The 11,769-nt window shown below is 41.2% G+C and overlaps 1 protein-coding gene across 1 annotated transcript in view; it reads left to right on the top strand.

Annotated features, from left to right (window-relative positions):
- Positions 1-11,769, top strand: part of cdhr2 (cadherin related family member 2) — a gene marked incomplete at its 5' end in the record, with an annotated part of 14,010 nt that continues 2,241 nt past the window's right edge. Inside the window, 22 exons of the mRNA XM_084009925.1 lie at positions 1-180; positions 389-498; positions 2,353-2,360; positions 2,460-2,599; positions 2,704-2,754; positions 2,837-2,926; positions 3,266-3,355; positions 3,440-3,562; positions 4,207-4,353; positions 4,615-4,690; positions 4,779-4,888; positions 5,560-5,772; positions 5,890-6,039; positions 6,147-6,308; positions 6,401-6,462; positions 6,542-6,785; positions 7,586-7,825; positions 7,913-7,982; positions 8,058-8,642; positions 8,737-8,808; positions 9,035-9,084; positions 9,171-9,322. Coding sequence (XP_083866051.1) covers positions 1-180; positions 389-498; positions 2,353-2,360; positions 2,460-2,599; positions 2,704-2,754; positions 2,837-2,926; positions 3,266-3,355; positions 3,440-3,562; positions 4,207-4,353; positions 4,615-4,690; positions 4,779-4,888; positions 5,560-5,772; positions 5,890-6,039; positions 6,147-6,308; positions 6,401-6,462; positions 6,542-6,785; positions 7,586-7,825; positions 7,913-7,982; positions 8,058-8,642; positions 8,737-8,808; positions 9,035-9,084; positions 9,171-9,322 — 3,125 coding nt within the window. The remainder of the gene's footprint in view (positions 181-388; positions 499-2,352; positions 2,361-2,459; positions 2,600-2,703; positions 2,755-2,836; positions 2,927-3,265; positions 3,356-3,439; positions 3,563-4,206; positions 4,354-4,614; positions 4,691-4,778; positions 4,889-5,559; positions 5,773-5,889; positions 6,040-6,146; positions 6,309-6,400; positions 6,463-6,541; positions 6,786-7,585; positions 7,826-7,912; positions 7,983-8,057; positions 8,643-8,736; positions 8,809-9,034; positions 9,085-9,170; positions 9,323-11,769) is intronic.

Below are 11,769 nucleotides of genomic sequence, written 5' to 3'. Positions count from 1 at the left end.
ATGGATCTGTTCTTTGTGAAAAAAGCCATCGGTCCACTGATTGGTTCTGACGAGACATGTTCTAGAAAGGCCCTGGTCTTCCTCAATGGAAGCCAAGAGACTGCTGTGGTTGCCACGACAACAGAAGCACCCATTCAAACAAAAGAGCCCCCGGGTTCTGGCATGGACACTGGTAACACAGTATGGCACCATGCCATGTGTTTCTGGCGACAGGGTTGGTCAGCCAATGACGGGCCAAAGAGTTCGCCCGATTCCGTCTCTCATTACTACGCAGGCTTGAACAGCCATAATGTAGCCACACGTGAGAGCAAACAACCGGTGGACATTTTTATCTATTTCATTTCAGTGCTTTCATTTTTTTTTTTTTTTACATATGCACACAACATAGAGAGGGAGGAGCTTTACTGCTTTTTTATTGGCTGTGTGCTCCTTCTTCTTGTTAATTATTTATATTTACAACTACAAGACCATAATCACAGGGAGGAACAAGAGCCAAAGGTCTCTTTGAGACATAAAGGAGAAACTCCTCTGTGGATGGCATCTGGTAAGTCTGAACGCTCCATTTTAAATTTGATTTACCTTTTTCGATGTTATGTCAGTTTAGTAAAATATCTTGAACTATGAGTGTAGAGTACATTTATAGCCTATACTCGATACATATTTAATCATCATCCTCTGAAGTCACAGCATTGAAAATCGGTTTATTCTCACATTTACTATAATTTGATTGTTGCTCATAACATCTCCAACCTGTCAAAAGTGCAGATAATGTTTTTTCTGCCTTTAACAAAGTAAAAACAGAGGAACTAGTGGGGAAAGAAGGAACAATAGAACTAAATACAACCGAGGGTTACTTGTTGTTTGCCTCTTGAAAATTAACTTCCGCTCGATGAGATGAAGCGGTTCTGTTCTTGCTCGTGTTTTACTGAAATGTTTCTACTCTACAAGTTCTGGCTTACATTAGAAAACATGATGAAACCACATATTCCAATTTGATATTATTCCACATAGAGCAGGCATTGCCTTATTGCCTCCAACTTTATCAGTATCATAGAGGAAATCACAGCTGACGCTGTTCTGCTTTCTCTGTAATGAAACTATCCAACGTGTTATGACACTCTGCTCCATGACATCACACAACGCCTGCTGTGATATTTATAATGAATTACGGCCATATTTAATATGCTGTTAAATATCAACCTATAAATCAGGGTAAGAGCCGTTTTGTCATTTTGTCCAGCTACAACACTGAATATAACTGGGTGCATCATGCATGTTAATTAAGTTGAATGATGTTGGTGTTTTACTAAGTTGAATAAAACTAATAAAACTTATCTATAATTCATGAGAAGAATGAATTTGTGGGTAAATGAACATTCCTTCCACATCATCTTATATTTTCTTGAATGATTAAACCGGCCATTAAGAGGAGACCACAACTTTGTTTTATATTTGCATTATTGAATATTAGTTTAGTATAGATGGATCAAATAAATGCAATCAGGCGTAATTAAATTCAAGTCTCAATCTTTTCATTTCCTCTCATCAGTAAAACAAACACCTGCCTTTCATAGTAGAAGAAGGCTACAATTATTAGAGGCATGTAAAAACATTAAGGCTCCCTCAGGTGGCTCAAAAGTGTACTGCGGATATAAATGTTACATAAAAGACAGTGGAAGAAATTCTGCTATTTTATCCTGCCACGGATCCCGCTATGTTTCATCTACAGGAAATTATTATTATTTTTTAAAGGTCCAGTGCTTTGCTTAATGACCAAATCCCTGCTAAACGTCAACATAGCTCAGAGCACCACTGTGCCTTTAAGTACAACCTCACACATCCACAGATCGACTAATCAATGAACAGACTAATTGTATCAGCTGTACTAATCAGATTGCCCTTTCTTTTCATTTGCAGACATGGAGGGGATCATGGGACGCATGTTCCTGTTGTGCCTCATCGGTTTAACTAATGGTGAGTATTCAATTCATTTTATTGCAATCTTGTCATTATAGTCTTTACATCACTTCTTAACATTTCGTCACGCTGTTAAAATAATCGCCTAAGTCATTTTTTAAAGTTTTTCAGGAAAAACAAAAAACTTCACCAAAAGTGTAACACACTTGACATAGGCTATTATCTTAAAGGGGTAAAATCACATGATCTGATTGACTGTGGATGTAGGCGATTTTACCACAGGTGGCCGGCGTCATCAAGAGATGATTTAGGCAAAAAAAAGAAACAATTTTGACAAAAAATTACTTAGGCAATTATTTTAACAGTGTGACGATTTTACTTCTACAGCAAATACCAGTCCCACAATCAATGAGGGTGTTTATTCCGTGTGCGAAGACATCCCAGTAGGTATGTACATATTTTTTTATCTCACTTTTTACAACATTATAGCTCAATAGATATTGCACGTATTTAAATTTGTTCCTCTGATGCTGTTTTCACAGGTACCGATGTGTTTACTGTAAACGCGACAGACACAGAAAATGACAAATTGACTTACTCCCTTACTGAGCCCAATGACGGATACTTCACAGTTGACAGGGATACTGGGGTCGTATCAGTCAGTCGGAAACTAGATAGAGAGGTATGGCCTAGTGGACGTAGAGACCCTCCAGTATTTAACAGTTTCATTTTGATTCTCTGTGTCTCATCAATTTAACGTTTTTTTTTTTAATGTTTTCATTCTAGACTGTTCAGGTATTGATGCTTGGAGTTCGAGTCTCTGATGGTTTCAATGATGTAAGTGGCTTTTCAGTTAACACTCATCATTTCATAAGAGTTTGTTGGTTTTATTCACAGTACACCATGTAATGTCTTTCAGAGGACAGGAGTATTAACGATAGTATTATCCGATGCCAACGACAACCCACCCAGATTCGTGGAGTCTTCATACGATAGAGAGATCAGAGAAGTAAGTCAAACATATCAGTTAATGATTCTCTTAATCTGTTTGCTTCTCAGTTTGTTTGTTTTTTTAACTCCAGCGTCAATTTGCCAATCCATCAACATGTCAAAATGTGCTTACATGGTTGTTAAAGGTTGAGTAGGTCATTTGGAAACAAACACTTTGACTTTGAATGCATCGCAGAACTGGAAAAAGTCCCGCCCCCTTCCTTCAGACCTCTGTTTTCTGTGATTTCAAGTAATATAACAGAAAGTGTTTCTGAATAGAATCACCTACTCAACCTTTAATCCTGAGAGACATTTGTGTGTTGTTTATTGTTGTCTTTGTCCTGATCCGATTGATCAGAATACACCCGTAGGTACTACTCTGTTCAGGGTGCATGCCACTGATGCAGACACTTCCGTCGCTGCTCGTGTTCAATACAGCATCAGTGAGGTAAGCTTCTGTTGTAAATCATTTATATCATATTCTGCTGTTCCACAAACTTTACTGAAGCATCATTTTCACTTGATTTTCAAGGTCACTCCCAGTGAAGGATCCAGTCTTTTTAGCATCGTGTCCACAACTGGTGAAGTCAAATTAACTGGAAGTCTGAACTTCACTGCATTGAGCTCTTTCTATCGGCTGAAAATTAATGCAACTGTAAGTATTATGCAAGTAAAAGCAACAGTTAGATTGTTTGGGAAATGTGCTTATTAGGAGCCAGTGGAGACTTCAGGAAGTCACTGCTACGCCAAGAAATAGTCCCTCCATAACGCCACCATTTTTAGACTTTTTAGACTGGTTTTTGTTGGAATTTAACGCATTAAATTTAACATCTTAATAAGTTGGTTGGCGTATTTATTTATTATTTGTTTATTTTTTACCTTTGAGAGCCAGGCTAGCTGTCTTTATGCTAAGCTAACCATGGCTTCACACCAAACAGACCAATACAAGAGTGTTGTCTAATTTTCTCCCCTAACTCGGCATGAAATTTAATTAACATATTTCCCCAAAATGATGCAAGCTTCCTTTTTTATGACTTGCATGTAATAGAAGATCAGACTGAGGAGCATACTGTAAAATGTACGGCTTAATTTTGGTCAAACCCTTTGCAAACCTAGGAAAAACTGATCTCTGAAGTGACTCATTTAATATTAATGCAGATAATACAGTAAAATTATGATACTTTTTCAGTGTTAATACCACTAAATATGTAGCTATTATAATATGAAATGTGAAATATGAATGTGTGTTTAAAAACATTAGAATGAGGAATTCAAAAAAAAAGTTTTGTCCCTTAACAGGACGGTGGAGGCCGATGTCATTATGACACAATCAATCATTTCTCGAGTGCTGTTTTTTCCTTCATCACGGTGATTGACGTCCCAGACCTTGACCCCCAGTTTGTTGGGATTCCCTACGTAGCGAGAGTTGAAGAGAATTCTCCTTTGGTGAGTGCTACTGCATTTCTATTCATCGGGAAAAAAATGCTCAACTGGATTGTTAAAAGGAAAAATCCATATAACACATTTCCTCGTGTGACATCTGCTTTTAATTCGCATGCAGCTGCGTGTTCTTGTGCGAACCCCATCATTAGTGTGTATTTTTGGGCCGTTACATACAAAATCTACAGGCAGTAAGCCTGCATGGACGTTTAAATGTTGCTCCAGGTTTCTGAAAACAAATCTCTTTTATCGTTTTTTCTTCGCCAGGGCCAGTCTGTGTTTAAAGTGACCGCCCTAGACCAGGACACAAGTATCAACGACGACATCATCTACAGCATTGAAAGTGAGCATCGTCAATCGAGAACAATTTGTCGTGCAACGAGTGAATACAACGTTTTTTTTTCTTTGTCTTTCTCCACATTGTTCGACAGAGTCCACAGTAGCTGGCCTGTTTGACATCTCAAGAACTGGCGGCGTCATAGCTGTGATGTCCAATATTGACAGAGAAGATATTGGTGACTCTGTTGACCTGACTGTAAAGGTACATTTTGTTGTTTTTGTTGAGTTGAACATCAATTTCCTCCTCCTGTAATTTTACTTTATATCTGTCTTGCATACATCTACACATACATTTCCACGGTAACACTGAATATAATGCCAGCAGGTGAGCATAAATAGAAGCATGGCTTACAACTGGCTCGTCTAAGGTCAAGAAAATAAAATAAAAATCCTCCTCCCACAAGGCTCTGCTGGTTGCCTGGCAACCTCACGGTGTGAAGACGTCAGTACACTCGCTGTGCCAAGACGGTAACTTCCTGTAAAACCACAAATAGTCATTTTTTAAATGCTGTTTGAGTAAACAGACTAGATGTAACATGTTAATCGGGTTGTAGAGATGTTCATTAGAAGTAGAAGTTAATACCCAGAATGCTCCATGGCTTCATCGCCCTTCCTGTGGCTCCTGTAAGGAGAGACAAGTGGGCGAGGAAGCAGAGGAGGTGTTTTGGGAGGGAGGATTGTGAGAACCAGGTCTTGTAAAGGCACAGGACGTCGCTCTAATTTGCAGGCTTGATCTTCGTCCCTGAACACGACTTCTAACCAGAACCAGCACCAAACTAAAGGAAGAGGCCCACTGCGATCCGTGAAATATAACAGAATCATGGAGAACATTTAGTTTTTTGGGTGAAATTACTCTATTTTATTCCACTTTAGGCTACTGAGGCTAATGAAAACATCCACGGGGTTCACGCCTACACCACGGCAAAGGTCCAGATCAACATCCTCGACGTCAACGACAACAAGCCCGAGTTCTACAAGTGCGTAGACGAGCTCTCCTGCGTGAAGGCGAGCCACTTCACGGGAGAGATCGTGGAGCACTTGTTGGGCTCCATTGTCATCAACATGACAGTCAAAGATCTGGACAAAGTGAGAAGAAAAGATCATCAACATAAAAAAAAGACTTTTCCTCAACTGAAAGCATTTTCCTGCGTAAGAAGTCAATTAATGTTCAAGCGTGAATATTCTTTTCTTGGCTTCTCACAGCTTGCCAAAACCAAACTGACCCTGGAGGGAGAGGACAAGGACGTGTTTTCTGTGGTGCCAGAATTCACCATATCGGACAGCGTCGTTCAGCTTCTGGTCAAGGACCCCCAAAAACTGGATTATGAAGAGAAAACACAGATGATTTTACAAGTGAGAGATCCTGCGATCATCATATGGGTGACATCTTTCACATTTGTGATTCGCAAAAGCACTGAGGTTGTGTGTGTGTTTTTTCCTGTGCTTGTGTCACGGTGCAGGTCGTCGCCATAGATGAAGAACAACCCACCTTCGCCTCCACTGCCACGGTCACCATTAACATCCTGGACGCCAACGACAACAGCCCCATGTTCAAACCGGACACGTATAAGCTGAACGTGTCTGAGCACTCCCCTGCTGGGACGCCGTTGGGCACCTTTACCGTACGTCCTCTACTTTCTGGAAAGGTTGAGCTTCCATGTACCAAACACTTGCAGTTGAGGAGGACTGATTGTTTTTGTTCCCCCCCCCTCAGGCAGAGGATCCAGACACGATGGATCAAGGCAACATCACCTACAGCCTTCTTCCAGACAGCATGTACGCCAAACCTGTTTCTTTTTGCTTTGCCATGGTTGCTAAGACAACACCCCTGAAGGGTCTGCATCTGTTGTTTCAGACGTCTGTATTTTGACGTGGAGCCACACACGGGCACGGTCCGTGTGAAAAACGCAACTCTGCTGGATCGCGAGGTCAGATCTCTGTTCTCGGCCACCCTGCAGGCCAGAGACACGGACAACAAGCCCGGCAGCGCGGTGCTGGAGATAACCGTGACCGACATCAACGACCACGCGCCGGTCGCCAACAGGGACACCTACCGGGAGTTCGTCAAAGAGGGGGAATCGCTTGAAGTCAAGATCGAGGTAACTGTGGGAGGTAGCATTTGCATCTCACAGGTGTTGGTGGCTATTTTTAATGGGCTTTGTGATTTATTTAATTTTAATTTAATTCCACAAGTAGTGTATTTACGGAAAATTAAAAAAAAATGTGTCTTGACGTTGGGATAGCAGTTTCAAACCCAAAACTGTGGACTTATTTTCAGCATAGCTTAGGCAAAAGCACCTCTTTATCCAACTGTCATTTCCCACAATGCAACTCAATCGTATTTTGTGATATGCAGTAGTGCCCCTCAACCCTCCAGACGTAATGCAGATGTAGTTCCCTTTATTTCTACAGTGTATAATGATATTTGAGACAGTAGTGTTCTTTCAATATAACGGCAACGATTCAGGAAGGGTCCTCTCCTGCTTCAACATGACGACACGTAAAGCCAGGTCCATAAAGAAATGCTTTTTCGGAGCTCGGTGTGGAAGAAGTAGATCAGCCCGCACAGAGCCTCGATCCGGTCTAAAGCTTCTGGATGAACTGGAACGAGCCGGATCTTATCACTCAACATCAGGACCTCATTTATGTTCCTGTGGCTGAACTGGAGCCAGGTTCCCAAATCTTGCAGGAAACCCTTCCCAGAAGAGAGCAAGCAGTTTGCTGTAGCATGAGAAGTTATTATTGGGCTGAGATGATCAACAGTCACACATGAGTGCCCACATGTCTTTTTCAGGTGTTTCACATCCCTTTTTTTTTTTGTCAGTGCAGTGTTCTTGCGACATTAAGTAAGAAATGTATTTACTTCCTGGACCAAGTCTGATGTTTCTCATTTGGACAGGCAACTGATGCAGATGAATCTGGTACGCTAAACAGCCAAATAGTGTATAGAATCGAACCGAGCGAGTACAGCGCTAACTTCACCATCAACCCCGACACTGGCGTGTTAAGAAACAAGGGCGAGCTGGACCGCGAGGCCCTGGACCCGGACCTGGACGGGGTGATCGAGCTCAACGTAACCGCTACTGACAAAGGCAGTCCAGCATTGTCCACCACGGTCACAGTTATCATCAATGTAGAAGTGAGTGTTCAGCTGTCTGTAGCAAATGGTTGATGCTGTGAAACTGGAGGAGGATAACTGCCGATCTTTTCTTTTCACGCATCCCAGGACGTCAATGACAACAAACCACAATTTAAAGCCTCATCTTACAAATTCTCAGTCAAAGAAGGCGAAAAAGGTCAGTGTTTAACTTCCCAAATCACCTTCAATACATTTTGCGTGTGGATTTTAATGATACTTTTCATCCAATCAGGTGCCTTTGTGGGTTCTGTTCAGGCTGAGGATTTGGACCAAACGGCAGAGTTTGACCGCATCTCCTTCAGCATCATCGAGGGAAGCATTGGCAGCTTCATCATTCGCACCTACGAAGAGAAGGAGGGTTACAGGGGGAACATCACCGTGGACCCCGACATCGAGCTGGACTACGAGAGCACGCTCAAGCAATTCAAGCTGCAGGTAGAGGCGGCGGACCTGGAGCAGGAGACGGCCGTCGTGATAGTGATGGTGGAGGTGCTGGACGTGAACGACGAGAGGCCCGAGTTCCAGCCGTCGGGCCCCGTGACGGTGAAGGAGAACACCACCATCAGCGGGGCCGTCGGGAACTTCACGGCACACGACAAAGACGGGAACCACTCCTTGATCTACGAGCTGGAATCCATGAGATGCAGATGCAACGGTTCTCTGACGCCCTGCAGCTGGTTCATCCTGGACCCGACGGGGGAAGTCAGACTCAACCCGAAGCACACGGTGGATTATGAAGACTGTGACCAGGTGGTGATCGAGTCTCAGGTGGTGGATCAGTACACGGAGAAAGGAGAGAACAACAGTGTCACAACAGGTCAGCCACTGGGTCGTTGTGCAGAAGGCATAGTAGTAAAAGCATGAAGTCATCTCATGTCAATTTAATCCTTTTAAATATATATACATTTCAGGACAAATGGTCATCAACATTGAAGACATAAACGACAACGCTCCACAATTCATTTTCTCAGATTCTGTGTTTGGTGAGTGAATATTTGAGATTGTTTAACTGTATGTTTATCCAACACAGTTTTTGCTTCACACTTAAATTGAACTTCATGCTGTCCCATTCAACAAAGAAAGAGTCATTGGAACAAGTCATTTAAATTTAAAGTCAACACATTTTTTTCCTTCTTCTTTCTTGTAGTTTTTGTGTGTTGTGCAAACTGAATAATAATTTAATGCTGATTTTCCTTCTTTGGATTTCAGTGGTGGTGTCAGAAAGTGCAAGTAAGGGCACGTCGGTGGCAAGCGTCACTGTGAGTAATGAAACCCAAATAACTGACATGCTGTAAGTGAGATATGCGGCATGATGTCCAGATGTTGTATCTCTTGCTTCTCTCAGGCTACAGACCTGGACTCTGGAATAAATAGGCAGATTGAATTTAAAGTGAATAACGTCACGTTTAAGGACACCAAAAATCAGACGAGGCCCATGCAGATGCTGTTTGAGGCCGTCACTACTCAGCAAAAGGACATTTATATTGGAATTATTCAGTGAGTAAAAAGTCATTCGTCAACATCATTTATCTCATTTTGCTCTAAATATGTGTTTACTGCTGCAGTTATTTTCAAGTTTTGTTCTTTATGAAGTGACTGTTAATATTCCTTATTGTAAAGTAAATGAAATGACTACAAAGAGACACAAAATAACAAAACAAGACCAGAAATAGACAAAAAAAAAACAATAAACTGACTCAAAATGACTTAAATCTGCGGAGAATATAACCATGTTTTTAGACATTGCAGGCATAGAAACATTGTTACAGACACATACTGACTACAAAGAGACACACAACTGCCACAATGATGGACAACCACAAAGGCAACTCCAAAGAGACACAAACAACTACAAAAGGCAACTCCAAAGAGACACAAACATCTACAAAAGGCAACTCCAAAGAGACACAAACATCCACAAAAGGCAACTCCAAAGAGACACAAACACACTACAAAAAAGCAGCTACAAAGAGACACAAAATGACTACAAAAGGCAGATACAAAGAGACACAAATGACTACAAAAGGCAGCTACAAAGAGACACAACATGACTACAAAAGGCAACTCCAAAGAGACACAAACATCTACAAAAGGCAACTCCAAAGAGACACAAACATCCACAAAAGGCAACTCCAAAGAGACACAAACACACTACAAAAAAGCAGCTACAAAGAGACACAAAATGACTACAAAAGGCAGATACAAAGAGACACAAATGACTACAAAAGGCAGCTACAAAGAGACACAACATGACTACAAAAGGCAGCTACAAAGAGACACAAAATGACTACAAAAGGCAGCTACAAAGAGACGCAAAATGACTACAAAAGGCATCTACAAAGAGACAGAAATGACTACAAAAGGCAGCTTCAAAGAGACAGAAATGACTACAAAAGGCAGCTACAAAGAGACACAAACGACTACAAAAGGCAGCTACAAAGAGACACAAAATGACTACAAAAGGCAGCTACAAAGAGACACAAACGACTACAAAAAGCAGCTACAAAGAGACAGAAATGACTACAAAAGGCAGCTACAAAGAGACACAAAATGACTACAAAAGGCAGCTACAAAGAGACAGAAATGACTACAAAAGGCAGCTTCAAAGAGACGCAAAATGACTACAAAAGGCATCTACAAAGAGACAGAAATGACTACAAAAGGCAGCTTCAAAGAGACAGAAATGACTACAAAAGGCAGCTACAAAGAGACACAAACGACTACAAAAGGCAGCTACAAAGAGACACAAAATGACTACAAAAGGCAGCTACAAAGAGACACAAACGACTACAAAAAGCAGCTACAAAGAGACAGAAATGACTACAAAAGGCAGCTACAAAGAGACACAAAATGACTACAAAAGGCAGCTACAAAGAGACACAAATGACTACAAAAGGCAGCTTCAAAGAGACGCAAAATGACTACAAAGGGCAGCTACAAAGAGACACAAATGACTACAAAAGGCAGCTACAAAGAGACACAACATGACTACAAAAGGCAGCTACAAAGAGACACAAACGACTACAAAAGGCAGCTTCAAAGAGACACAAAATGACTACAAAAGGCAGCTACAAAGAGACGCAAAATGACTACAAAAGGCAGCTACAAAGAGACAGAAATGACTACAAAAAGCAGCAACAAAGAGACACAAAATGACTACAAAAGGCAGATACAAAGAGACACAAATGACTACAAAAGGCAGCTACAAAGAGACACAACATGACTACAAAAGGCAGCTACAAAGAGACACAAAATGACTACAAAAGGCAGCTACAAAGAGACGCAAAATGACTATAAAAGGCATCTACAAAGAGACAGAAATGACTACAAAAGGAAGCTTCAAAGAGACAGAAATGACTACAAAAGCAGCTACAAAGAGACACAAACGACTACAAAAGGCAGCTACAAAGAGACACAAAATGACTACAAAAGGCATCTACAAAGAGACAGAAATGACTACAAAAGGCAGCTTCAAAGAGACAGAAATGACTACAAAAGGCAGCTACAAAGAGACACAAACGACTACAAAAGGCAGCTTCAAAGAGACACAAAATGACTACAAAAGGCAGCGACAAGAGACACAAACGACTACAAAAAGCAGCTACAAAGAGACAGAAATGACTACAAAAGGCAGCTACAAAGAGACACAAAATGACTACAAAAGGCAGCTACAAAGAGACAGAAATGACAACAAAAGGCAGCTTCAAAGAGACGCAAATGACTACAAAAGGCATCTACAAAGAGACAGAAATGACTACAAAAGGCAGCCTTCAAAGAGACGAAATGACTACAAAAGGCAGCTACAAAGAGACACAAACGACTCCAAAAGGCAGCTTCAAAGAGACAGAAATGACTACAAAAAAGCAGCAACAAAGAGACACAACATGACTACAAAATGCAGCTACAAAGAGACACAACATGACATCAAAAGGCAGCTACAAAAA

The sequence above is a fragment of the Eutrigla gurnardus genome (genome assembly GCF_963514095.1).
Source record: "Eutrigla gurnardus genome assembly, chromosome: 5".
Lineage (NCBI taxonomy): Eukaryota > Metazoa > Chordata > Actinopteri > Perciformes > Triglidae > Eutrigla > Eutrigla gurnardus.
The sequence above is the reverse complement of the archived record's forward strand: the minus strand, read 5'-3'. Positions and strand labels throughout refer to the sequence as shown.